Raw genomic sequence first — 27,511 nt, forward strand, 5'->3', positions numbered from 1 at the left:
TAGATCTAAACTTTGAGAAATCTTGTCAAGACCAACATTGATTTTTTTTTTACCAAATGTGCACTATAGCTATCTAAAGTAAATTATATGAATAATGTAAAGGCACATATCACACAACTGGATAATTTACTCACGTTGTGAGTAAATTGACAAGATTCAATCGTACTTTTGGGGGCATTTTTGTTTGTTTTCCATCTAAGATCGATGGAGTTTAGGAATCACTCTCTGGTATGGCACATGGCAGAAAATTATTGTCAGATTTTTTCACATTTAATCTCATTTAGGAAATTTTGACAGTTTGTCTAAAATGACAAACCTCAATTAAGTTGGGACATTGTGTGAAACGTAAATGAAAACCAGAATACAGGGATTTGGAAATCCTTCTCAACTTATACGTTCAACTGAATACACAAAATATACAAAAGGAAAAGTATTTTATGTTCAAAGTTTTTTCTTTTTCCAATATTCTCTCATTTTGACGTTGATGCCTTCAGGATCACATTCCAAAAAAGCTGGGACAGGGGCAACAAAAGATTTGAGGTATGCTGAAAAAAAAACATGTATGAAACATTCTCCATATGACCAGGGTAAGTGGAATCAAGGTGAGTTTCATGACTTTGTACAAACGGCACATCCTCGAAAGGCTCAGCTGTGTTCTAGCAAGGATGGCATGAGGTTCACCGCTTTGTGAACAAAGAGTCCAATAGTTTAAAGGTGACATACTTTACCAAGCCAACTTTTTCTAGTATCTGTGATGTAATATTATCTACAGTGCCACAGTAAGCATGTGAAATATCAATCATCCACGCATTCGAGAGTTCCAGATATTTTTCTCAGAGCCCTGAAACTAGGTCATTTGATATGTTCACGCTTATCTATGTCACTAACAAAGAGCTCCACCTACTTCTGTGCCCTCAAACCAGCGCTCAGCATGTACACGTGCACTCCCACAAACAGGCCTTCTACAAGGAGTCGACCAATCAAATCACCCCCCATGTACGGCAACATCTTTTTCAGTTTGAATAAGAGAATCACACTAAAGGCTTGGGGGCCAGATCCGGACTGCCACATTTTTTTCATGTTTATCCACTCCATTTTTGTTTGATTCTACAGCAAAATTTCAAACTGTCATATAAAGGATGAGCTAGTCTTTAACCTCTGAGCAATGTGTGCTGCAACAAAAATGACTCACCACTGCTCTATACTAGTTTTACATTTTTGTATCATGAATGTTTTATCATACTAAAAAAAGTTTACTCATTATCATAAAAGTGTGTTAAGTTTATTCACCTCACTTCTTGTTGTATTTTTGCTACACCGCAATTTAATATTTTCAAGACAATAGAAAATCCACTCCTGTGCTGGCTGCGTGGGCACTTCGTGTTGCACCAGAGTTAAAAAAAAAAAAAAAAAAGAAAGAAAAAAAGCCCATTTACATGCATGTTGCCTTTTGTTTTTGGATGCCAGGTGTGAAGTGTGCCAAATGTATTTCAGTGTTAACCACACACACTAGTGCGAGCAAACACCGACAGGGAAGCAGCTCCCTCTCAGCCCATCTGTTGTGCGAACGTTCATGCTTGCCAGTGTTCTCAGCAAAGCAGCAGAGTGGACGGTTAACAGCGTTTAAGAATCAAGCAAACGCAGGATGAAATGGACTTTATTCTGGAGATTTCAATACACCAAATGTTTGAAAATACACAATTGAATGACCGGACCGCACACGTACATTAAACAGATTCACTTAGTATAAAAGGTGACAATAGACAAAAAGGCACAAAATATGAATACGCCAGGAAATAACAGAAATCAAGATAAAATCAAATGATAAGAGTAGCAGTCAGCTATTTTAAGCAATTTAAATACTTCATTAAAAGACTTTCCCCCCTGTAGACAACCTTCAAATATTAAATAGTGTACTCTGCATACTAATTGCTATCATAACACCCGAGGCTTTGCATGCGGTCTCGTCACGACAACCGCAAGACTGGCCCGCTTACAACTTGGCATCATTTTCATCAAGTGCGTTGTGCAATTACAAATCAAAAAGCTTTTACTTTGTGTACGACAGCGGGGCGATGGCGCTTTTGTGTAACGGAGCAAACAGTTAAGTAGAAGGCCAGTGGCCGGTTTTCATTAGCTCGGGCAATCACGAGCGGGCCCATTAAAATCTTTCAAATGAAATCGCTTCACTCAGTCAAGGCTTTCACTTCCTAACACATAGCAGCTGTTAAGCCTTGAGGGCCCGTCAGTGTCAACAGCGGCAGATTTTTGCAACTACATCTCAAGTCAGCAAGTCACGTGTCAGGTTTTGGTTTCAAGAAATGTTGAGGATCTCCTAACTAATACAAAAGCAAAGTGTAGTTTTGTAGTTTGTCTTCGACAGGATGTCCCATAAACTTTTTAAGTTTCCATACATGTAGTTTCCATTTTATTTTCAGCTATTGTAAAACAAGCTTTTGAAGAAAGAGCAACAAATTTTATATTTAGTGTTGTGTCATGTAGATATTTGTGTGTGACAAAGTTCTTGAATAACTGTCTCCGTGGAGTCTTTACAGTGACTACGGAAAGTATTTAGACTCCCCCTTAAAATGTTCACTCTTTGTTACATTGCGGCCATCGTTCTTTTTTTCACACATTAATCTACACACAACTGAAATATCATACAGCCAGAGGTATTAAGAACTTTTGCCTTTACATTTAAATAAAAAAGAATCATGAGCTCAGAGATCAATATGGGTGCTGTGTGTACATCATTGAGGAAAGAATGAAGTTATTTGAGCAAATGGCTGCCATAGAACAAAAAGTGAAAAATTGGAAGAGGGTCTGAATACTTTCTGTACCCACTGTCGCTCACACCAGTAAGAGCATTTCTGTTCATTTTCGGTTACAAGCATGGTCACTGAACCAATTCAACTCTTATCTCAAGGCAGAGCTGTATTTTCAAGTAATATCTTTGCAGCTGTACCAACACGTTCAGACCATGCACTGAAACATGTTTTTAAAACAATGGTCATCATGGAGAGCATGTCTAAATAAAAATTGTTTTCTTTAAAATAAAAAAGCTTTTATGTAAACTGATGGGACATCCTTATTTATTACACGTTTTGCCATTTCACAGGCTAAATTTGTGGGATTCCCCGTGTCTCTGTCTTTAATAAACAAAGCTCAGGAACTACAGAAAGAGTAAAAACTAGATATGAATCAATAAGTCATCCATTTTTGGCCTATAAAACAGCTGTTCATAGAACGACGCATGACAGACCACTAAATAGCAAAGTAAGGACAAGTGTGATAAATATTAAGGAGTCTATTCTTAAGCAAGTTATGCTGGCTAGTAAAATAAATAATCCTGAAAGGTGTGGCTTGTTTTCCTTTTTCTTACGGCAAAATCTCATCATTGTCAGCGTTACAGATACAGCATAGAATAAAGGTCATAAATACGAGTCAGTTATATTCAAGTCTTCTAGGTTTTCAGCATGCTTGAAAGCAGAACAGCTGAGGACTCATGACACCTCGAGCTCCTTCATAAAGGCGTTGTTGTGTGTACAAGTGCGTGTGTCATCAATAATGACACATAAATACAGTAAATCCCCTCAATCACAGATCATTATTTGCATTTTTTTTAATCACTAAAGCTCACGGATGTGTTTTCTTATGCTAATTCTGTAACACCACAAAATGCCAAAAGATGGTGCCAAAGTTCTGGCCGTCTGGAACGTAATAATTGGATGTCGGAGATCTCAATTGGGAGATGAACATCTTTGTATGTTGGGGATCAACTAAGGCTAATACGAAGTGATAATTGGGGTGAAGGAAGTATGTCAAAGTGAGTCCCCTCGACCGAGATCTAAGATCTAAGTTTGCATGTTGAGGATGAGCGACTTAGCGGAAGTTAAGAGAATCTTTGCCGCGCAAGTCTTACAAATCAAAGGTAATGTTGCAACTTCAAGTTGTTAATGATATTAAATTGTTTTGTGATCAGAGATTGTGATTTAACTGTTGAAAATGTTAATTTGGGGAAATTTTACATTTTTGGAGGGGCGTGAATTACGCGCAGATTTTGAAAAGCAGGGGTACACTGCACAGCTAAAAAGGGAGCCGAATCAACGTGAACGAGCAGGCAGGTCCGAGAAGTAGCGTTTCTCAGCGCTAGAGATTCTCCGATAACACCTCGTGTGTGGGCAAAGACGGGCAGACCGCGTCCTCACAGGTACAATCGTTCCGGTTTCCACTGAGTTGCCGTTTTAGCCTCTCCACTTCGTAGTTGTAGAGGTACTCCTGGACTAGATACCGCTCTCTCTTTATCCGTTCCGTCACGTCGACCGGAACGTCTGGAATCATCCAGGCCAATAAGAACTTGACCAGAAAGACGACGTGCTGCAGATGATGAAGGCACAGCTGGGGATTAGACTAGAACACAAACGGCTTTGCACAGGTCCATATGAAATGACGGTGAAGGATTATGGGATATAATGTTTAACTGGCTTTAGTTGTGTCGGATGGATTCTGCCATTTCAGCCAGCCACTTACACTCATACAGTCACTGTGATTTGACAAACGCTTGTGTGCCTGCGCGCCATCGCACTCGCAAATCTGCAGTCGAGCAGGAAAAATCACACGTGTAAATTTTTTTTCGAGTAGAAATACCTAGATATAGAAAGACGTCACTTATTTTGTGTAGTCTTACTCAATGTTCCCTCTAAGCTGTGCCACTGCGCAATTGCGCACTTGTCGCACACATGAAAACCGATCCAGTGCAGTGAACCACAGGCTGACGTCTTTTTTTTTTTTTTTAAACACGGAAGCACATAGTCTCTAAACAAGCTGCTGCTCAGCCTACTTCTACTTCCTAGTTTACCTGACAACATCCCCTTCCGCTCTTAAAGGGGTAAACTCTTAATAACCAAACACACACCCGCAACTTTTTGCGGGCATGACTGACCACACTTGTACATTTTTCAAATGTGAGTGAGTCCTAATACATATGGACAGTTTGTGTCTTCAATGTACTGAACATGCATGTTTTTGGACTAAGGGAGGAAGCTGGAGTAGCACAAGACCACCCCCGCATGAATGGGGACAGAACTCCCGGAGCCAAGAAGTCTTGAGGCAGATGTCTTTAGAACTATTTGAATAGACTATGCTGCCTCAAAAATGCCAGTGTTAGAAATGTGCTGTAATTATTAAGCCTTTGCCAATTTTTAACCAAAGAATTATAGCAACCTTCTATCGAGACGGCTGAGAAAAAAATTGGAGGAACATTTTTATGCCTTGTCAGTGAATATGGTGAGTCAGTGGTGACGTTGCTTTTAGGACAGGTTACCTCCATGACGATAATGAAGACCAGCTTGGCAGCCAATATATGCCAGTACTGCAATGTGTGGGTGTACTGATGCTCATGGCCAGGAGGGTACCGGTAGTCATGGTACCTGCATGAGTGGTTAAATAGCATTAGACTTCAGTCAATGGGAATAAAACAATATGTAATATATGCACCATAGTGGAGAGAAAACAGAAGATACTGTTGATGCTTTAAAGTGGAGGATCAAGTCTTACATGTTTGGTTTTGCTTTTAACTCATTATTTTCACATTCATTAATTAATTAATATATGTATTCATTTATCAATTTAGGTTAGACTGTAATCCCCTTGGACCATGATGTTCGCAGATGATATTGTGATCTGCAGTGAAAGCAGGGAGCAGGCGGAGGAGCAATTAGAAAGATGGAGGCATGCACTGGAAAGGAGGGGAATGAAGATTAGCCAAAGTAAAACAGAATATATGTGCATGAATGAGTGGGGCAGGAGGAGGAAGAGTGAAGCTCCGGGGAGAAGAGATACCGAGGGTGGATGACTTCAAATAGTTGGGGTCAACAACACAGAGCAATGGAGTGCAGTAAAGAAGTGAAGAAATGGCTCCAAGCGGGGTGGAACAGTTGCCGGAAGGTGCCTGGTGTTCTATGTAACAGAAGAGTATCCGCTAGGATGAAGGGCAAGTGAGGCCGGCCATGATGTACGGATTACAGACGATGGCACTGAAAAAACAACAGGAAGCAGAAAAGATGCTGAGGTTCTTGATTGGTGTGAACAGGTTGGAGCTGAGGATGGAGCTGCCAGGCAAAAGAGAGGAAGACTAAAGGTTGATGGATGTTGTGAGGGAGGACATGAGGACAGTGAGTGTTAGAGAGGAAGATGCACGAGATAGGCTTAGATGGAAAAAGATGACGCACTGTGGTGACCCTTAACAGGACAAGCCGAAAGGAAGATTTATTTATCAATTTGCTATCCTATTTTACTATCCCTCATTATTTTGTATCTGCATTTGTCTGAAGCTCAATTCTGGTGTCTCATGGGAGCCTTCAAGCTGGAAGGAGTTATCAGTCGGGGGGGTGTCATCCAGCACTTTCCCTGGGCCCGGAACACCGGGTCTTGGTGGTCTCCGTGCCGGCAAGGTATGCGGCTGCAGACTGTGGCACTTCTTGCGGTGGACGGCCCCCCACTGGTCAACTTTCTTCACAAGGATCTGCAGTCGCTTGCTATGACTCTCCAATTATTAGTCAATATGTGGTGTGTGCTTGCATTAATATGCCAGGATGGTACAGGTGGGTTTCTATTTAATCTTTATAAATCTTTTTTTGTTGAATTTTAATCTATGAAAAGTGCCGTAGAAATAGATCACGTGATTTAAACTGCATCATATAGTTACGATACACTCTATGCAGTTATTTGCCATCTGACCGAGACACTCGCACAAACCTGCAGGTTGTGATGGAGCTACTGAACCAGGAGGGCATCTCCCCATCTTCTGGTCTGTTCTGCAGTGGGATCTCAGAGATTTTGAAAACAGACAAGCTGTTGTTGATGTAGCCTTTCATCGTAACCACACCATCCGGCTGGTAAGCGTACATATAGACGAGTCGGGGGATCATATCAGAGGTGAAGGCCACAATGAATGACTGCAAAAGGACAAGAAGAGTTATGATACAGTTAAGACTCAACAAGAACGATTCAAGCTATGGTTAAAAAAATAGTATAATGTGTATGCCATTAGGATGAAACCGGGCAGACAAAAAAAAAAAAAAAGATGTAGTCCACCTCTTACATTGGTAACAACAGAGAGGATGGCGATCCCACTGAGGATTTCCTCCCAGGCTCCGATACTGTGAGCTTTGGATGCCACAGGGCGCCTGAACTGCGTGGTGAGCTTCCAGGCGTCCACTCGGACCTCAATGATGTTGTTGATGAGAGCCAGCAGGGGAGCCAGAGGGAAGGAAGCCACAAACAGAGTGATGAAACCAAACTGGATCACTGGAACAAAAAGACAAAAAGGGAGTGAGGCAAGAAACAGCACCACCTGCAGGATGCATCTCTCTCTCTCTCTCTCTCTCTCTCTCTATCTCTCTCTCTCTCTCTCTCTCTCGAGGTCTGGCCGGATTTGGAATTGACCCTTCCGTAGAAATTGCGTCATCCACGTCGCTGACCAATCAGAGGCCAGAGATCTGCATAAACCAGGCCCCTTTTAGCACCTGCCGTTCAATCAGACAATGTTGCATGGTCCAATATAGCTTTTGTTAGCGTTTTATTGCGTATTTGGGTTCTTTAACAATAGATATGGTTAAGAGGTGAAGTCACGGACTTTGTAATAGTGACGACAGGTATCCTGAAAGGCTAGTTGGTGGAGTTCAATTTGTACCCTTTCCAAAACCGAAGACCCAGTACGAAAAATGTCTTCGATGGATCAAACTTTGTGGAAGACCGCATCATCAACTGAATCCATCTAAAATCAACCGGAACAGAAAACCGAGTACAAAAAATGTCTTCGATGGATCAAACTTTGTGGAAGACTGCATGATCAACTGAATCCATCAACAGGAACAGATGTTTGCACAAAGGTAAGCCCTATATTTGATTTTCAATACATGTCTCATATAAATGAATTAGCAGTTCTTCGCTTGCATAACATAGCTAAGTGTGAATGATTGATCTGTGTTGAGCGATATTTTGCGATGATCTGACTGCACAAACGTGTCTCTTTGTTGCCGGCTACAGTAAACCGGACTATGTTTGCACGAAGGTATGCCCTATATTTGATTTTCAATATATCTCTCATATAAATGAATTAGCAGTTCTTTGCTTGCATAACATAGCTACGTGTGAATGATTGACACACTTGATCTGTGTTGAGCGATATTTTGCGATGATCTGACTGCACAAACGTGTCCCTTTGTTCGCGGCTAATGAGCTAAGCTAAACCGTACTAGCAGTCCTAAAAGCCTTCGACGTGCACCGAGACACCAAGACTGAAGGAAGGATGTTTGAGGACACAATAAAGTAGTGATTGTCGTACTTGGTCGGGACTTGCGTAGGTTCAGCACTAATTCAAGAATAATTATTGAGGGGAGCGCGTGACGTTACACAAAGAAAACGAGAGAATCAAGCCTCGCCTTCTTTTCCTTCATACGGCGGTTCACAAACGGCTATACAGATACACATACAGATTCTGCACACAAGTGTGATATGTAACACGAAAATAGAGAACTGTCAATGACGAATTCGTCTTTGGGTTATAATATATTATATTATGTGGCTTCTCGGTCTTCCTCTGACTCCGGAAAGAACTTGCGCTAATTTCGATGGTTTCTCCGTCGATATGCATGTAAATACCATTGAAATACCCCTCGCTGAAATACTTGAAGCCCTGCTGTCTGCTTTTCAACGATATTTCACTATTCGCTAAGAATGCGAGTGAGAAATCAGCTGGTAAATCGGACAATTTCGCTCTCGTCTTTTCTTCCTGCGCCGCCATTTTTGCTAATTGTTTGTCTGAGGTTAGCACACGTGGGGTGACGTAACTTCAGGAGGCGTGGTTAAGTGCCCTGTATGGAGGGGTCAATTGTAAAAATGGGATAGATTACAGCCTTGTTTTCTATTAAAATTACCTCTGTAAACATGAACCAGGCACAGCCCAATGATTCCTAATGTGAAATAGCATAAGCTGTGCTGTTTCAGTTAACCACAAATTTACAAGGAAATCTGTTTGAGGCAACCACAACTACTGCAATGAACATTGTTTAATTTATACCTCTGAGAATCTCAATCAAGACCGAACATTATTATTTTTTTAGCGAAAGCAGAGTTCATGCAGCCCTTGTATTGGGCCTCAATAGGTTGTACATAGAGTGAGTTCACAATCTTAGCTACTGTATTGAACTGGCTATGGGGTGGCTAATATTATACCCATTTCCAGGTATTCATAGAAGAGCTCCAGGTGCCCAAATATCAGCAGGTTGTGGTCTTGCTCCCAGCGGGTGTACAGACTATCTGGGTGCGCTCGTGCTCTCTTGCTGCGCCACCAGTTTTTCAACCACCTGAGAGACACGTGGGTCAACGAGTGCAGGCGATGCATATGCGTAGTGTTATTTAAGCAATGTAAATTAGATTTTTGTTTACTCACGGGACCAGGGACTCCTGGATGTTCCCCCAAATCTGCTTACCAGTCATCACTATTACCAGCTGGGTGCTCAACTCAATCAAACAGCCGCCGGGGTCGCACTGGATGCAAACGTAGCAAAATTGAACAAAACTCAATTCAAGTCAAACTGAATAAGTAGTGTTTCAAACTTATTCTACCTCTTCATTCCTGAGTTTGCTCCTCTGTCCAAACATGTAAGAATAACCTCCAGGATAGCCAACAAACTTGCCCTTAAAGAAAGCCACGTAGAAGCAGGAGGAGTAGTAGTTGACAAACTGGAACAGGAACATCTTTATTGTCAGTTTGTTCTCATATTCCACATGAGTCTTTGGAATTTCTGTGGCAATGATATGGAGGGGGAAAAAAAGAACAAAAGACTTTATACAGAAAAAGGTGGACACATTTTAACCATTAAGTGTCACCAATGATGTCTCTCTTGCCCTCACCGAGGTCGGTTATCCAAACAGCCACTCGTTCATACATGACGTTAAGGATCATGATGATAACGACGTTGATGCAGGAACCGGTGACAGCCGTGGCCAGCTGCGGGGTGATCGAGGAACCGATCTTGTTCAAATGCGTATTGTCTTTCATGAAACTAGCGAAGGCGGCGTACACCGCCAGGCGGTACGCGATCACTCCAATGATGCAGGAAATGGTCAGCGAGATCTTTGGGACGGAGACGACAGCGACAACATGAAAAGCATTCTGCTATGACAACACCGCAACCTGTACGTCGTCTGACAAGCGCAGATGCCAAAATACAGAAGCCGTGTTAAGCAGGCCAAATACTGCATGAACAACAATGAGCTCAATTTACATCCATGCTAGGCAAACTTTGTCAGTTCTGGTCACATGAGAGATCTACAATCGAATGCTCACCCACAAGAGGACAGTAGCTCCAGACAGACATATGCGTGCACACCTGACTGTTGTTACGGGTAAGTAAGGCTCCACTTCCTATACCGTGAGCAAGCAAAGCGTGTACAAAAAAAAGGGTCAGTCACACTTTTGTTATAGCTTAAAAAGCCACTTCACAAGGTTCCTTTAATTAGCAAGGACTTTAGATTGGAGGCAGACCGACGAGGACCAATTACGATCCATATGGTCGCACGTGGGCCCAATTATCAGATATTGGTAATGGAACAGAGAAGGAAACTTGTGAATGTGATCCTCGTCACTACACAGTACACCGCAAGGAAAACGTCTCCCACATCAAATTGGTGGCCAATTTTGAGCACTACCCTTACCCAGAAAAACACGGTGACCCAGCACAGAAATAATTTCCCCACTAGATCAGTCGTGGTCCTCTCAAAAATCAACTCTGATTCCTAAAAATGGGTATGATGTGGCGAAGTCAAATTTCAAGCATTGAGTTTCTTTTTGATCATGTGTCCAGCTTCAATTTACTTCATAAAATACACTCAGTCCTTGTCCAACTATAATCATTTACGTTCGACTCGTACCACTTAGAAATTACAGCAGTATTTTACTTCATCACGTAAACACCTGAGTGATGGGATTCATCTTGCGGCTGGTGCACTTGTTCTCGTACTCCGGACGGATCTGCAGTCGCTGCTGCTCCTCCTCAAAGTCAACCAGATCCCACTCGTACGCCAGACGGGCCTGACGCCTCTTCCAGAGCTCCAGGAACAATGTCACTGCGCAATAAATCAGTGGTGTGCCGTTAGGGATAACAAGGCTTACTCTGATGGCCTAAAAACTATCAGAAGCACTAACCTACAGTATTTATAGCCTAAATGGTAATATTAGTAAAACATGCCTGTGGCGATTGCCAGACAAAACATTTAATATTCAGGATCTGGTCAATATAATGTACATTATTAAATGGTCGTTTCTGTCATGTTATAAGATCCAGAGGTCACTCATGTTGCAGTCACGGCACCGTACTGGTTTTTTCTGTGGTACTATTGATTTTTTTTTTTTTTTTTTATCTGACGGTATGAAGAAGTAGAATAAGTCGCCACCCATGTATGATGATTACATCATATACAGATGAAGCCAGAAGTTTACATACACTGTGCAAAAACAGACATTTCATTTTTTTGTCTCATTGTCTGAAGTCGGCGGAATGGTGGGCGTTGGCCTCACAGTTCTGAGGTCCAGGTTCAATCCCAGACCCGCCTGTGTGGAGTTTGCATGTTCTCCCGTACCTGTGTGGGTTTTCTCCGGGCATCCCACATCCCAAAAACATGCAACATTAATTGGACACTCTAAATTGCCCCTAGGTGTGATTGTGAGTGCGACTGTTGTCTGTCTTCATGTGCCCTATGATTGGCTGGCAGCCAGTTCAGGGTGTATCCCGCCTCCTGCCCGTTGACAGCTGGGATAGGCTCCAGACCTCCCCGCGACCCTCGTGAGGATAAGTGGCAAAGAAAATGGATTGATGGATGTCTGAAGTCAAATCAGACAAAACCTCTGTTTTGGGTCACTTAGGACTCACATGATGTCAGTTAACCTGATTCCCAGCCTTTATAGGCACATATTTTACTACTGAAAAATCCCATGGCCCACCAACAAAAGTAAATGTCACTAAAAATGGATAGATTAATGACTGTATGTACTTCCTGCCATCTAATAAAATTATTTTGTTCTGTCAGTCATTGGGCCTCACTGGCATAAATAGATGAATAAATATACATTATTTCTTGGAAAAGTTTTTTTTAGCAATTACATAAAATTGGATAACTTCCCACAGCACACCTGAAGAGCGGTCATGGCACACTAATGTACCCCGGCACACTGTTTGGGAATCACTGGTGTAAGTGACTGGCTGCAGAAGTTTCACAAGTACCACTAGGTGGTACCACAACTCAAACGTGCAAAACTGAATTTACTCACCCCAAATCCCCATGAAAATGGCAAAAAACAACGTCCCCACATTGTCAAACAGGTGAGCTTGCTGAAAGAAAAGATAGAATGTTGAAATGGAGTAGTACTTTCAAAGTCAGAGCGCACGGATCATGAATGTAGTATGTCATATAGATGTCTTACCCATGAAGCATTGCAAGTAATGTTGAGTTTCCAGTAGCTGCATTTCTTGTCACACAATGGACACATCACAATAGTTCCTCCAATTTCTTCGCTACAGATTTCCTTACTAAACACAATTGGAATCAATGGCAGTGACGAGCATGACTATTATTGACACAGTATGATGTATTCTTTCCCAATTTACCTCCACTCGTTGTCTTTGTATGAGGACAATCCAAAAATGAAACACAGTGTTCCCACAATGGCAGCTAAAACCAACATCTCAGTGTAGAACCCCAGCCAGGCAAAATAGAGTCCAATCCTCTCCCCGTAGTACTTCCTGCAGAGGGGGGTTTAGCTTGTGAGCTGAATATACTCATGCAAGAAAAACTGAAACTGCGTTCTATATCATCAATCACCTAATTAGGTTAAGCGGCTGCTCTTTGTAGAAACATGAGAATCTGGCCCAGTGTTGGTAGAGATTATATCGGTCCCTTTCACAACTAGGATCCTTATATCTTGTCCAGTATCTGCTCTGCATGCATTCACACACAAAGGACACATTAATAAAGTACTGTTATTTAAATCCTTGTTCTGAAAAAATGAATGAATAAATGAAAAAAAAACTTTCATCTTTGAAATGCATTCACACACAAAGGACACATTAATAAAGTACTGTTATTTAAATCCTTGTTCTGAAAAAATGAATGAATAAATAAATAAAAAACGTTCATCTTTGAATATCGGGCTGCAACTAAGGATTATTTCAACTAAGGATTATTTCAATAATCGATTAATGATTACTTTCTTCAATTAAGCAATTTTTGATTTTTTGGGGGGTTAATCTTTACTAACATTATTTCAAATTGAAAGTGGAGAAAATGCACAAATCTCATATTTTTTATGATTTACTTCATGGTTTGGTGTAAAAAAAAAAGTTCTCATTTAGATGAAACAAAGATAATCAATCTGCTTTATAATGAACATACCTAGAAATATTTACTTATTCATTATATTATATTTACTGTTGAGAGGGTAAGGTTCCAAGTCTTTGGAGAATATTCACTTAAAGGTCTCTAAATGAGTCAATTAATCCATTCATCAATGCAGCAATAATTCAACATTTGATTACGCAAAAAGGTCTCACATCATGCAGTGGAAATGCCCCCGTGTAGGTGCCGTTGGTAAGCAACCTCTTGATCCCCTTCTTGTCTTTCTCAATACATTCATCCTCTGTGTATGGACATCGGGAGAGGATATAGAATACCTTGGAAAAGAAACAAACGCACTGAGTTAAATGACTGCACGTTATATGTATTTAAAGAAAAAAGCCACTGAGTACTTTGTAAGACAATCGAGTATCTAGTTTAAAAACAACTACAATTCAGCTGCAATGCCCTTAGTTCTCCCCACAAATGATTTGATTTTCTAACTAATACTAAAAGCAGTTAAACATACATTCATTCATATATTTATCAACGGAGCTGGAGCTTATCCCAGGTCAGTGGATTTAACTAGTCACCCGTCAAGGGTGCAAATATATATATGTATACACAAACGCTTCACTCATACCTTCACACGCGCAGACATTTAGTCCTTGATTAACCTAACGTGGATGTTTTTGGAATGTGGAAGCCTGAGTACCGTGAGAAAATACATGCGAGGAGGGAAATATGCTAACTCCACAGGAGGACCTGAGCTCAGATGAGTTCTGATTAAACCTTTCAACTAATTAACTACATGTGTAAAATATTTGGGACCACAGGAATACAAAAAAATCCAACAAGTACAAGGTAAGTGGCTACTTTGAACTGCTGTTTTTTTAATCTTTTTAAAAGTCACACTTTGGACATAGTACAAATCTTGTTCTTAATGTTGCAGCGTGTGAAGGTTTATTTTGCTTTAAATATGCAACAGAAAATGGCAGTCTGAGATAAATATTATAATAATAATAACAGGATGTTCTTTAAAAGGATTGCATGCAGGCCCCAAAAAAACACTAATTCGTTATTTGTTGCTTGGTGCTTTGTCCTGTCTATTTTTTCATTTTGATTTAGGATTTTTCCCTTTTAAATGCTTTATTTCTTTGTATTTCAATTATTTTAAACATGTAAAGCACATTATGTTACCTTGTGTATAAAATGTGCTATACTGAAAAAAATATATATATTATATACATATTTGTCATATTTGTGTGTATATATATATATATATTTGTCCCCCCCCCCCAAAAAAAAAAAATCATACTTACTATCCTGTTGCGAGCGGATGGAGTAAAAAATGTGTCTCTGTCATCGATGAGGAAAAAGTCAGATTTGCTCTTGTTGAACGTAGCAGTGAAGTAGTCCGGGTCGGGGTACATGATGTGTTCCGGAAGACGAAAAGGAGTGGCCAGCCAGCTCATGGGCATTGGTTTTTTCTTTTCTATGTCACTGGTCTTGAAGGGGACCTTGATTCTCAGGACATCGGCGTAGGTGGCCAACACTTCCCACGGAGCGTGGATCTTCACAAAGTAGGTCTTGCCATCTTCCGATTCCTAAAAAGTGGTAAACAATTTTGTCATCAGGCCATTATGTACGCCTATCTTTGAGACATTATCAAGGCAATGGACCATGAACTCTTACAGCTTTATCCTCCGTCTCCAGCTCCAAGCCGACTTTTACTAGGTTGGCTTCGTATAACTCCCTCTTTCTTCCCTTTAGTAGAAAACAAAATTGGCTTGAATTTGCTTCCTTTTCAACAAAACGGTTTTACAGCCATTAAAATGAAATGCATCGTAAAAACCTCAACTGTGATGTGTACGTGTGTCACGATACTTTTCTCAGTCAAAGTATAAAAACTAACAATTCTGCAAATATCAACATGAATAAAATGGAAAAGCCAGAAAAAAAACTTTGGTGCATGTAATCATTGGTTCTAAAGTTCCATTGGGAAAATTTACAACAGTGACAAGAGCATCAAGGGAAAAGACAAAAAACCTTTTCCATCCATCCATTTTCTTTTGCTGCTTATGCTCACGAGGGGGGCAGGGAGTGCTGGAGCCCATCCCACCTGTCAATGGGCAGGAGGCAGGGTACACTCTGAACTGGTTGTCAACCAATTGCGGGACACATGGAGACAGACAATAGCCGCACTCACAATCACACAGGGATGACTGGGATTGGACCTGGGACCTGAGAACTGTGAGACCCATGATTTCCAGCTGCTCCACCGTGCCACCAGTGACATAGCATGAAGGCAGAAAACGTTTTCCATGTATTCTTTAGTTTTTTTTTTTCATGATATCAGAGTACTGACAAATGAGTCCCTTATGTTCGCTGACATACTGAAAAGTGCAGAACGTGGCCTCCTGTTCCCCACTCCAACCCCCCCCAAAAAAAAAAAAAATATTCCTGTTCCTCGCAGACCAATGCTTGGACCTTTGATGAATTGAATTCAACATGTTGCAGTAACATAACAGTAAAGTTCCACCAGGCAAATATGAGGTCTAACACCCAACTATCAAACCTCTAAAAGTCAGTGCAGTTTAAGACTTTCCACAAACATTGTGGCACAAAGTACAGAGTCTGTGCGAGCTCAGTTCAAGAAATATCTCCAAAAGTGGATGCCAAAGGAAAAGTGGCCTTGTCAGAGTAGGAACAACTTCCACTTTTGTCTACTTTTATCAGTGTTGCGCTATCTTGAGTATGTCGTTGCTGACTCGCATTGGAGTCGGGGGACATCCTGTAAGAACCGGTTCTGACTAGACAAATGCAGAAAAAGACCCACTAAATATTGCGTATTTAATTCAGAGCACATTGAATAATATTAAGACACTTTGTTGCAGTCCAAATAAAAGAGTGCAATCCATTTTAGGGAATTGGGAGTATCAAGGAAATCTGCAAAAGGACTTTTTGCAAAAATAACAAATACACTTACAAGGAACCAAACTTTTTTGAGTGACGTAAAAGGCACCATACACTTAAAAAAAAAAGTTATTTCCCAACGAGAGGGTCGGGACCCAAAAGTGGGTCGTGGGTTTGCATCAAATCTTATCTCTCACAAAATTTATCAACTTAGCAAACGATTCACTGCTTTTAAAAGATAAAACTTATTATTTTCTTTATTTCTGCCTTTTATTATCATGTCAAAATGTTTGTTGTTCCAAAATAAGAAGGGTTAAAAAAAACAGAGGTATGGCCTTGTTTCTTACCGGTCTTCCTTCCGTTTCTTCCTCAGTGTAGGACAGAACAAAATCGATCCTGCGCACTCCATCACGGAAGAACACCAAGTCTTTGCTCTGCTGTTGTTTCTCGATCTAGAACAGGGTAGAAGGTAGAAGACATCACAAAATCCACAACACAATAGTACAAGTCCTGGTGGGCAATTGGCAACACTTCACACGGGCACACTGTCAGTAGAGAGCACCAATGAATCACACTCAGGTGCAGTGCCATCCAAAAGTCATAGGCTGTCCAAACCCCAAACCCTGCAGCCCCCCCCCACCCAAAAAAAAAAAATCTGGTTTTAAATTAAACAAATTATATATATAAAAAGTTGACATTAAAAAAAAAAAACCCTGTCATGTGACTGCACGCCTGCCTCCTCTGATTGGTGAAATTGGCGTTTTCACATTTACTAAATACAAGTAGGACTGTGAATTTCAAAATAAAAGCAGGTAAATAAAAACCATTACATGTTCAAATAAAGTGCTAAACTTTAGAATAAATCTTTGAATACAGATAACACTTCATGTTTTTATTATATGGGTAGAAGCAAAACCATCTCTCGTATTATACATTGGGAGAAGGGTTTTCTAGAATTTTGAGGTTGTCATGGCCCTGCCGGTCCCTGTCCTGGTCACGCCGGTCCCCGAGGTGGCACGCACCTGCCACAATCGGCGAAGGCGCACACCTGCGCCTCGTCTCTAGTAATTACGTCCCTGTTATATGGAACCACACGTGCGGTCTGCCCTTCGCCAGATCGTTGCTTCATGCCTCGTTCCCGCACTCTCGTAATCCCGTTCCTGATCTTCCGTGTACCGCCTCCTGCCTGCCCACTGACCTGCCTCCTACACCTGATGTTCTTGTTACTGCTGCTCCCGTTGACAGCCGACCTGATCCCCGACACTGGACTGAATAAATACGTTTGCCGAACTGCCTCAACGTCTCCCGAATCGTACATTTGGGTCCAACGCCGTGTTCTGGTCGTGACAGAGGTCACATTTTGGGCGTGCGCATTATACACGAGAAATTACAGTAAATGTGTGCTGGCTTTTGACTTCATCCCCATCCTGAAATCCCTGCTCAGGCTTCCTGCCATCTTTTAAAAATAGCATTTTGCTGAGTTTCTCTCTGAATTACTCATCATTTCTGTTGATTATACAATTGTATCAAATCGGATATATTTTGTGTTTAAAAAAAATTCTTGCAGATTGAGCGCTATTGATGTAAAGGGCAATTCAGATAAAATGTATTCTTATTCCTCCCCACCTCTTGTGACAAGAAATTGTGCAAATAAATACCTGTATCAGCACTTTGATTCAGATACTTTAAAAATGTTGTGTAACAGGTTCTTATCTTTTGTTTCATAGAATTTAGATCAATCCAGATTATCGAGTTTGCAATCCACTATTTACTCTTTCACTAAAGTGACTGCGATGAAAAAAAAAAAACATTTTTTAGACTTACGTGGTTGTTGATACCACTGTGTATTTTTTTTTAATAGCATAATTTATATATTGTTCAAATGAGAGCTGCACAGGCTTAGCGTGGTCATGTAATCAGAGATCCAACAACCAGGTTTTACGATGTTTTAGTATTTCCCTCCTGTAATTCATGAACGCCTAGTCCCAGACCACATTATTGTGGACAGCTTAAATGTCAGACGTGTGTTAGCTAGCGGCAGTGCTTTGCTGACGGGAAACAAAGTGCACAGGAATCCTCCAAGAGAGGACAGGACAGTTTGTCTGCAAGCAGCTGTTTCAAGCAGCTAAACATAACCACGCTCTACTTAACGTCACCGCAGCGGCGAAATACTTTTCGTCCAATGACCACACCCACTTCCACCACCAAGTCGAAAAGGAAAAGAGTGGGCCGTGCCTGTCTGCACTCTGCGAGGAGGAGAGAAGAAAGCACTTTACCTCCATGGCCCTCCTCCATTTACGGCTATCTACGATGCATCCAGTGAAAAGCCGGATCCCCGATCCTGCACCGCCGCCTCCCGACAGAGACTGCAGGCGAGCCCAGAAAACATCGCTGCCCCCAGTCTCCCTGCACGAGAGGACGCTCACACATCCCGCAATGAGTAAAGAGGTGGAAGGGAGACAGGAGAGGAAAAAAAAAAAAAAAAGACTCCTCGAGATGACATCATCATATTTGTGAGAAATGCTATCCGTTCATTCAATAAAATCCATTGCTATTACCACAAGGCTGCAAATGAAGCCGTTAAATCATGAATAATCCAGTCTGAAGGGGCTGACGAATGGGGAAAAGCTCTGCGGTCTGGCTACTCAGTCTAAAAGCAATCAGTGTGTGCATTTCCTCGATGACGAAAAAGATGGAGGCTGATTTGCTGGAGAAGCTTTTAAGTCCAAATGTTTGACCTTTTCAACTGCCCTTAGCCCAAATTCCCACATTAGCTCCTGGATCGAATTAAGTTTATGCTGACCATGCGAGGGCGGCGGCCTTCCTTAAAAGGAGCAAAAAAAAAAAAAAACTCTCTAATTTGCTGTAATTACAGATCAGCCAGAAAAAAGAGAAAAAAAATCGCTGCTTCTGCCAAGTGGAGCTACCCGAGTTCTGAGCATCCACCTCTAACCCCAAACTACTGGGTGATGTCTTGCTGCTTTATACCCTATTATGTATGTGGTACGTGTAAAACATAGTGTGACACAGCAAGTACCTAAATTTAAGGGGAAGTGTAAAACTAATGTTTTTAATTGGGACTTTTTCAGAGTAAAGCGTTGGCCTCACAGTCTCGAGGACCCGGGTTAGATCCCGGCCCCGCCTGTGTGGAGTTTGCATGTTCTCCCCGTGCCTGCGTGGGTTTTCTCCGGGCACTCCAGTTTCAGCCAGCTGGGATAGGCTCCAGCTCTCCCGGCAACCCTCGTGAGGATAAGCGGCAAAGAAAATGGATGGATGGATGGACTTTTTCAGAGGAAGATGTTTATGGAACATAAATACTTCTACTCAGAAAGACATTTAACCGAAAAAGTCTCCACACCTGTTCTTCACTTTGTAATGTAAACATGAGACCAGGATAAATAATTTCAAAACTTTTTACACTATCACTGTGACCTATAACCTTTGTAGTTCAAATCAAAGGAAAATTATTCTTTTCAAGAGCGCTACGTAAGCATAATTCAGTGAGATAATGTGGTTGTGAAAGTGTACAACCCCTCAAGTAATTCAGTACGTGGGTCTGTTCAGAATGAATCAAACATTAAATAGGAGTCAGCGCACCATTTAAATTTCCTGGCTAACCTCCCAAAAAGTCCAGTTGTTCCAGTCAGCTTTTCCTGACATTTCTGCTGTTTCCTGCAGGTTATGTGCTAAAGCTGACTTTATTTGGCATTGTTCCAATTTAATTTAGGGTTAATCAGAGGCACGTTAATGGTGGCAGGTGTGTGCTAACGCCCATGTAACATTGAACGTGATTGTTTAATTCCAAACAGCCAAATCGCCACGTATAAAATGGTACGCAGATTTCGCAGCCAAATGATCTCCATGTTTGAGTTTCTTCCGCTCTATTAAAGATGGTAATGTATTGTTTTGTTTTTTCAATCAAGTTTTCCTGCTTATAGTTCGCAATTCTGGTGGAGAGCGTTTTGAAGTGACTTCTCGGTTTCATTTTTAATATCACAAAAACTTGGCATTTAAACAGAAAACTGTATAACTGGAGCATATACCCAAATCAACAAAGGATCATGAAAGTTTTGAAATGATCGGTCTAGCCCGGCCTAATTGAAAAGCAAAAACATTTGAAAATCTGTGGGGTGAAGAGCGCTGATCGATATGGTTGAGTTTCCAAGTTGCGCCATGCTGATCGACGATGACCAAAAATGAATGAAGGAAAATGTGCTCCAATGAAGGCCGTGCTGACGCAGCCATTGTTTTAGGATGTTTTATCTAACCCGGGGTTTATTTTGCAGTGTGTTATTATATGCAGCATGCTGGACGAGCAAAGGAAATGATCTAAAGTGCAGACCTGATATTGTCAGCCGCAGAGGTTCAGTGCAGCGTCTTAATCGATAACTACTACAGAACAATGTTAAGGTCAATCAACGCAAAAGAACAGACACACACACTGAAACGGAGGCCAACAACAACAAAAGACAAATTATGTTCCAACAGCCATATCTTAGTGAAGCATAGAATAATCAGGTGAGAATAATGCAGTTTTAATGAAATCTCATGATGCATTGCACCAGCATGTTTCCAATTCTGCAGCAGTGATAAAAACATGCTCGTGGAGCTACTTACAATCATCTTTTTCCAACAAATATGCACACTGAATTCAACTCTGACAGGCACATTTCATTCATGAAGTTCTGATTGTGGCAGACGAACAATACACGTCACATCCAAAGTGTTTTTTTTTTTTACCATACCCTTGAACGAAACTTCAGGAACAGAGCCTGCTTTTTCCAGAGCTGTGGAGGAACCGAGGGGACACTGAGAGTAAGCCTTAGAGTAGAGTCCTACAACTGCAACCCAACACAGTGCCACTGGGGAGAATGTACCATGTTAAGGTATACAAAAAAGAAATACTTCAAATGTAATTGAAATACTACAGCTAAGCCATCAGGTTCTGGTTCACCAAAAGAAAAAACTGAGCACGGATCAGTAAAGTATCAGGAAAAACATGTGCAAACACAGCCAGACTGTCGTCTTCAAGGTCAAGTGTCATGAAATGGATTTTTAGTATGTTTTAATGAAAAAAAAAACGTCAGCCAATATGGGTCCATGCGTTTTTTTCACCACAAAACATGATTTTGACATATACAGCTTTTTCTAACGACCGCCATGAAAATCCTCTCTAGGGATTTGTTTTCGAGAAGAAGCAGGAAGTGACGTAAAGGACAGTGGCGCCCCCAAGTGGACTCATTTGTTTCCAGTAGTTTTACCTGCACGAAGGAAGCTCGTTGATCCTTCGTGTTAGCCAAAATGCCGGCTCATTGCATTGCTGGACATTGCTTGAACACTCGGGAGAATGGATTTAGCTTTCATAAGTTTGCAAGAGACCCGATTCGTTGTGAAAAATGGGATTGCACTGGTGCAGAGGACGAGAGCTTCATGGGTTCCAAATAACAGGTGTGTATTCAGCTACTAAAAAAAAATAATAGTTTGGGGCGGACCACGTAAACGGTCTCTCATAACCTAACAAAAGATCTGCGTATGAAATATGTCGATGTGCGCGTCGGACGGCGTCGGGCTGCTGCGCAGACGGCGGCGAATCTGAAGAACCCAGCCAACAATGTCTCACTCAGCCTCGTGCGCGCAGTAATGCGCCCTAGCTCGATAGTGTTCATCGCGTACTGCGGTGGTTGTGAACAACCCTCTAAAACCAGCATGCCTCGACTCCATTACATGCCACCACGGCGCCGAAAATCAGCCAAACGGGCTGAGGCGCCGCGTTCGGCGGTCACAGCTTCTGCGAAGGCTGCGCGTCGGGCTTTGCGAATGGGGGTGGCTCTGAAGAACCCATCCGAGAATGCCTCACACAGCCAAGTGCATGCAGTAAAGCACCCCGGTTGACTGTGTTGTTCATCGTAGTGCGGCGTCTATGAACACCCCCCTAAAACAGTACGGCTCAGCTCCGTCATAAGTCAGACCGGCTGGCTGGGATGAGTTGCAATGGCTGGAAGTGGATCGGACGGGAATGTGGTTTGGCCGTGATCGGATATCATCTGATTATGGCTCGAAACAATAGTTTAATATTGCCCTGAGGGCTCGAAACAATAGTGTAATATTGCCCCGGTAACTTAACTCGGTTGTGTGTTGTCCTTTTCGAAAAGAGCTTCCGTGTTAGAAGGGAGGTGTTCATCTCCCATAGTTAGGGTGCACCGCGTGTTTTCATTTGCGGATGTCACTTACAGAGGATGCAGCCAATATGGCGACCACTTGGATATCGTAATATGACACTTCTGCAACTTTGAGCATAGATGACGCGCTCTCCGCTCACATTTATTTTTTCGTATGGACATTAAAGTGAATAATGTTATATGTATTTTTTATTAAAATATCTATTTTAGAATGTTTATAGGGATGACACTTGGGCTTTAAATCAACTTTAACATTTATGGTGATGTTCTTGTAAATGTACATCTAAAATAGAATACAGTGGACTAAAACAGAAATGCTTTACTTTGAATTCTTTTAAAATGTACCAAAAAATGTTTCACACAACAAAAATGATTTTTAAAAAATCTGTTATTACATATGTACAGACTACATACCGGGCTAGTTGAAAGCAAAGTGGTAAGAAAACAAACAAACACAAATGTCATACTTTGTCACCTGCAGTTCCTTTTTTGGAACTTCGGTGGTGCTTCGCCACCTTCTCCCCCCTCCCCAGTCACCTGCATCAATTCACCTGCACAACCGCTCCCTATCAACCGCTCATCACTACCTGCATTTTAAGACTGTAAAAACCAGGTATCCATCGCCAGAGTATTAACATTCACCCATGGTATACCGTATCTGTACTTGCACATAAGCTAGGTCTCATTGGCATTATTCTCATCTCCATGTTCTTCCCCATCCTTAGTGCTCCTTCCGTCTTCCCCGCCTTGCTGGTGGCAAACCACCTCCTGCACGTTCCTTCTCTGTCTCAACAACCCGCCATTACACCTCAAACATCGGACTCCAAATTCCTTTTAGCTTCCGAGTCCAGCTGATACCACCGTATTGTTACTACTATACTTAGAGACGACTACTTCTGTTTTCTAAAGGAAGTCTTTTAAACATCCATTATCAGGAGTACTGGAAAATGAAAATGGGGGAAAATTCCTGTTTCCACTCTTATGGGAAGACTTATCACGAGATTTTGAGTAGGCCTGGTTTACATTCTGTTCTCTTTCATCTCATTCTGATATTATTTATTCTACTTTCTTTGTATACATTAATTACTTGGATAGTTCCTTACATCTGGTGACATTTTCACATCAATAGCACATTTGGAAATATATTTAGTGTTGCATTTTTATTTCAGACCTTGTGTAATCTATTACGTAATTGAACTCAATCCCTGACTCAGTAACTATGTAATTCAGAAATCTTGATACTTTAGTCATTACACTGCAGCCTTTGGTACTATAAAAGTCTTCACCTCTGATTCTCCATGTAGTGATCCTGGGCTGGGCGAGTCCTGGTAGTAGCCATTTACATCATCTGCAAGACAGCAACATGAGGCACACTCGAATAAAAAAATGCCACATTCAGGGTTGTGCCAACGTCATTGATAAATTTACACAAAATGAACGTGAGAGGCATCACAAGGGTATTGAAGTTACATCATAATGTAAGAATGAACAGTTGGAAAAAAAGGATTTAGCAGCCAGTGTTGTGATCTATATCTGTACTACATTTGGAGGTAAGGCTCACACCAGCCACAGAAAGTGGCAGTAACATAGTTATGGTGTCAAGTATGTTTTTGTTATTCTATCCAGCAGAAGTTGAAAAAACACAAGATGTGACAGACTCAACTTTTACATGAACCCATTCACTCGTCCTTTTTTTTTTCTTTTAGCAAACAAATGAATTCACAGCCTTTAGACAGGACATTCACATAATTTACATTTTAAAAATGACTGTCTAGAATACATGCAGAATGTGCTTCATGGTTTTTTTTTTTTAATCCAGCTAATCATCAGTATTGCCTGGTTATGGTGTGGCTCTGGTGGTCAAACGTTTGCTTCCTTTCTACAGCAAAGGCCTGGCCTGTTATGTGAGAATGTCTCTTGTGCAGCTAAGCCTATTTCTGCACAACTGGCCCTCCGCCTGCAAGCAAGCAGCAAGCATGTAGCTTTAGAGTCACAACTTTGTTCAAAACAAGGCATCTGATAGCACAAAGACTACAAATATATTTCAACACTAACATGAATTTCTATTTAGTAGGGAAACATGACAAGAAGGATGCTTACAGCTCAGGTTCTTTCCACCTGCTCTTAAATGACATCATAAAGCTTGGATGCTCATCATAAAGGTTGGTTCCATGTTTGATTGGTAAATTCAAAATGGAGTTTACGTCTAGAAAATGCTCCAAAAGATTCAGGCTACGCTTTACAATCACATCCGTAAGTGGGTACAAAGATCTCCATTTTTCGTTCATTGCTGCAACTGGTTCAGATTTTAGACACTATGTAGTGTGCGGGCCAAGTGACGCCAGAAACAGAGAAACTCAGATTGACTTGCAGATTGACTTGCAGTTGCCTGTGTCTGAGTTGTTTGCAGTAAGTGGACCAGCTGTCACGCTGGCTGGTGCGAAAACTCACTTTTTCCATTCACACCACGGCATACTTGAGAGGTGGCTAGGAGACACGCTCAAGGTGGAGAATGATGGCTTAATTCATAGTAAGTGTACATGTGAACGGTATTCTGGCAATGACATGTCGTTTTTGTTAACATTGCTATCAATCTCAGCAAATCTGGGACTCTTATATACCAATGGGAGCATATGGCTCTTAGTTAGCCATCCTCATCTGCAACTTCTTAAACCTTGAGACCACCAACAGGCTACTTGTGGAAAAGAAGGGAGCCAACATGTGGACAGTGATGCTTGGATCAAAGACACAAATTAGGAAACTGCATGCAGGATTTCACCAACATTCAATGATGTAGCACAAATTGATTCAGCTATGCTTGAGCTCTGTAAATAAATTGTGGCACCATTTTTCTTTTTTTTTACACGCCTTATGATAAGACGCAAAACTTGGGAGTTATGCTGAAGGTGGATATCGTAAACTTTTTAACAACTTTTTTTACACAAACCAGTCGCATAAAAGTAACAAATACCACGCATTCAGTCTTGATAGCTTTTTGATTATGACAGGATTTAATAGAAAGGATGTACTGCCTTAACTCACCAGCGACAAAAAAATCGTTTCATACGAGTAATATTTCAGTTATGAATGCGTTAATGACTTAATTCCCCCCCCCCCAAAAAAAATACAATAAATGCATAGTATAGTATACAAAAAGGGTAATCTGGTTTTATACGTCATTGCTGTCAGTGTTTGTTGTTTTAATTATTTCAATTTTACATTACTGTCAATCTGAGGTTGGTTTTACAGTGTTGACAACCTTGGAATAAAGTCCCACAGAGGCAAAACAACTCGGATAATGTGAGGCAGTCCATTTAAAAAAACTAAAATAAAAATAGTGCTAATTATCAGACTACTCACCATTATAAGAGTCAGACGGGCTCATCTCTATCAAATTGCTCCTTGCACTCCTGCCCGTTACTCGGTGCATGTCGAGGATTTTTGGCCGGCCACCAGAAGGGCGTTAATCCGCATGGAGCTGTGTCTGTCCGGACTCCAGCGACCTCCTTCCTCGGGGTCTTTCACCTTCCTTGGGTCCCGGGGTCCCCTCCACCCACTGACCGTACGTCCCCCACAGCAACACAGAGGGAGGTCCACGAGGGGGGTGGCGCCGAGTCTCAAGCCAATAATATAAACCCGGTGGGAACCCGAGTGCCTACTTGTAACGTCGCACTGACATTGAAGGGCTCTTATTCAGCACATAGTCGGTGACCGGAAGCCAACTGCAGCCAACTACGAGCACAACCTCTTGCATGAAGTACACGATATAGGGCCGGTTTTGTTTGAAATAACTATGTTTCTTTGCGTCATAATTACGTGTTTTGTTTGGTTACATAGCTGCTTTGTGATTTTGTAATGTCACGTCCACGCGTACTTTCGTGGAGTTTGATTGCAAGACGTGACGTCACACGTGCCAGCCAATCATATGCTTTAGGTCCTTTTTGTTGTTGTTGTTGAAAGACAAACTGCAGAGCCTTTTTCATACTGAGTAATTTAACAATACAAAACATTGAGGTTAAGTATTGCATTAACAAATCAAATGAAAATTAAGTATAGAAATGTTTTTTCTGCCGTTTTTGTTTGTAGGTGTGCCGTGAGACTTTTATAACCAAATAGGTGCCAACTGGCTCAATAAAGGTTCTCAAAAACTAGGGAGTAGACTTTTTACAGGTCTTTAATAATGATGGTGTCAACTTGGTGTAAAAGCCTTCCTTGTTCATTTGAGCACAAATCTATTATAGTTAATTTCCCATTTATGAACAATTCACTGCTTTCTCCTCATCCATCCGTCCATCCATTTTCTGAGCCGCTTCTCCTCGCAAGGGTCACAGGAGTGCTGGAGACAGTCTCAGATGTCATTGGGAAGGAGGTGGGATACACCATCAACTGGTTGCCAGCCCATCACAGGGCAAATGGAGACAGACAACAGTTGCACTCACAATCACACCTACAGACAATAAGTATCCAATTCTCCGGTTTCCTCCCACATCCCAAAAACATGCAACGTCAATTGGAGACTCTCAATTGCCCCTAGGTGTGATTGTGAGTGTGACTATCTCTATGTGTGCCCTGTGATTGGCTGGCAACCTTTTCAGGGTACCTGCCACCTGCCCGTCGACAGCTGAGATAGGCTCCAGCACTCCTGGGACGCTTGTGAGGATAAGCGCCGAAGAAAGGGGATGGATGGATTGTAACGCATGAGCTACACCACGCAACCTAGTTTTGTTCTGCATGTTATTGCAATGGTGGCCATTTCGGTGACTCACTTTGGGTCGGACGATGTTTCAAATCCACAACTGTCCTGAGCCTGCTTGGTGGGCCTTGCCCGTCATTTTATGACCGGTCATCCTCTTGACGGTGACGCTCAACTAGATTACAACTCACCCTGCTGAAATGGCAAATCAAGTCACCACATTGCACCAACAAGTAGACAAAACAGTTTGAAAGCATCTTGGAGCAGATTCGGATCACGGATGCACAGTCATCTTCTGAGAAATGATGACTAGTTCATGAATTATGTA

At 41.6% G+C, this 27,511-nt stretch overlaps 1 protein-coding gene and 1 long non-coding RNA gene across 3 annotated transcripts; one reads left to right on the forward strand and one right to left on the reverse strand.

The window, feature by feature from the left end:
• Nucleotides 1-1,641: 1,641 nt before the first annotated feature.
• Nucleotides 1,642-26,305, reverse strand: ano5a (anoctamin 5a). Of its 2 annotated transcripts, XM_061823616.1 has the most exons (20): nt 25,851-26,305; nt 23,777-23,838; nt 16,659-16,763; nt 15,091-15,162; nt 14,718-15,002; nt 13,614-13,733; nt 12,886-13,001; nt 12,672-12,806; nt 12,488-12,593; nt 12,335-12,395; nt 10,982-11,133; nt 10,355-10,432; nt 9,919-10,141; nt 9,631-9,809; nt 9,455-9,552; nt 9,238-9,368; nt 7,103-7,308; nt 6,757-6,956; nt 5,324-5,429; nt 1,642-4,377 (listed from the first exon to the last, which is right to left on the reverse strand). In XM_061823616.1, exons 1-20 carry the CDS (start codon nt 25,918-25,920, stop codon nt 4,150-4,152), a joined length of 2,733 nt encoding a protein of 910 aa, XP_061679600.1. In that variant the 5' UTR covers nt 25,921-26,305; the 3' UTR covers nt 1,642-4,149. The 2 variants fall into 2 exon arrangements, with proteins under 2 accessions (XP_061679600.1, XP_061679602.1); XM_061823618.1 differs by lacking the exons at nt 23,777-23,838; nt 25,851-26,305 and adding an exon at nt 18,588-18,727.
• LOC133502616 (uncharacterized) lies at nt 18,690-20,136 on the forward strand. The gene is made up of 3 exons (XR_009795516.1): nt 18,690-18,824; nt 19,187-19,314; nt 19,401-20,136. It is a non-coding gene; the product is annotated as an uncharacterized LOC133502616 (long non-coding RNA).
• Nucleotides 26,306-27,511: the final 1,206 nt, after the last annotated feature.

This window comes from Syngnathoides biaculeatus, chromosome 6 (assembly GCF_019802595.1).
Source record: "Syngnathoides biaculeatus isolate LvHL_M chromosome 6, ASM1980259v1, whole genome shotgun sequence".
In the NCBI taxonomy this organism is placed as follows: Eukaryota; Metazoa; Chordata; class Actinopteri; order Syngnathiformes; family Syngnathidae; genus Syngnathoides; species Syngnathoides biaculeatus.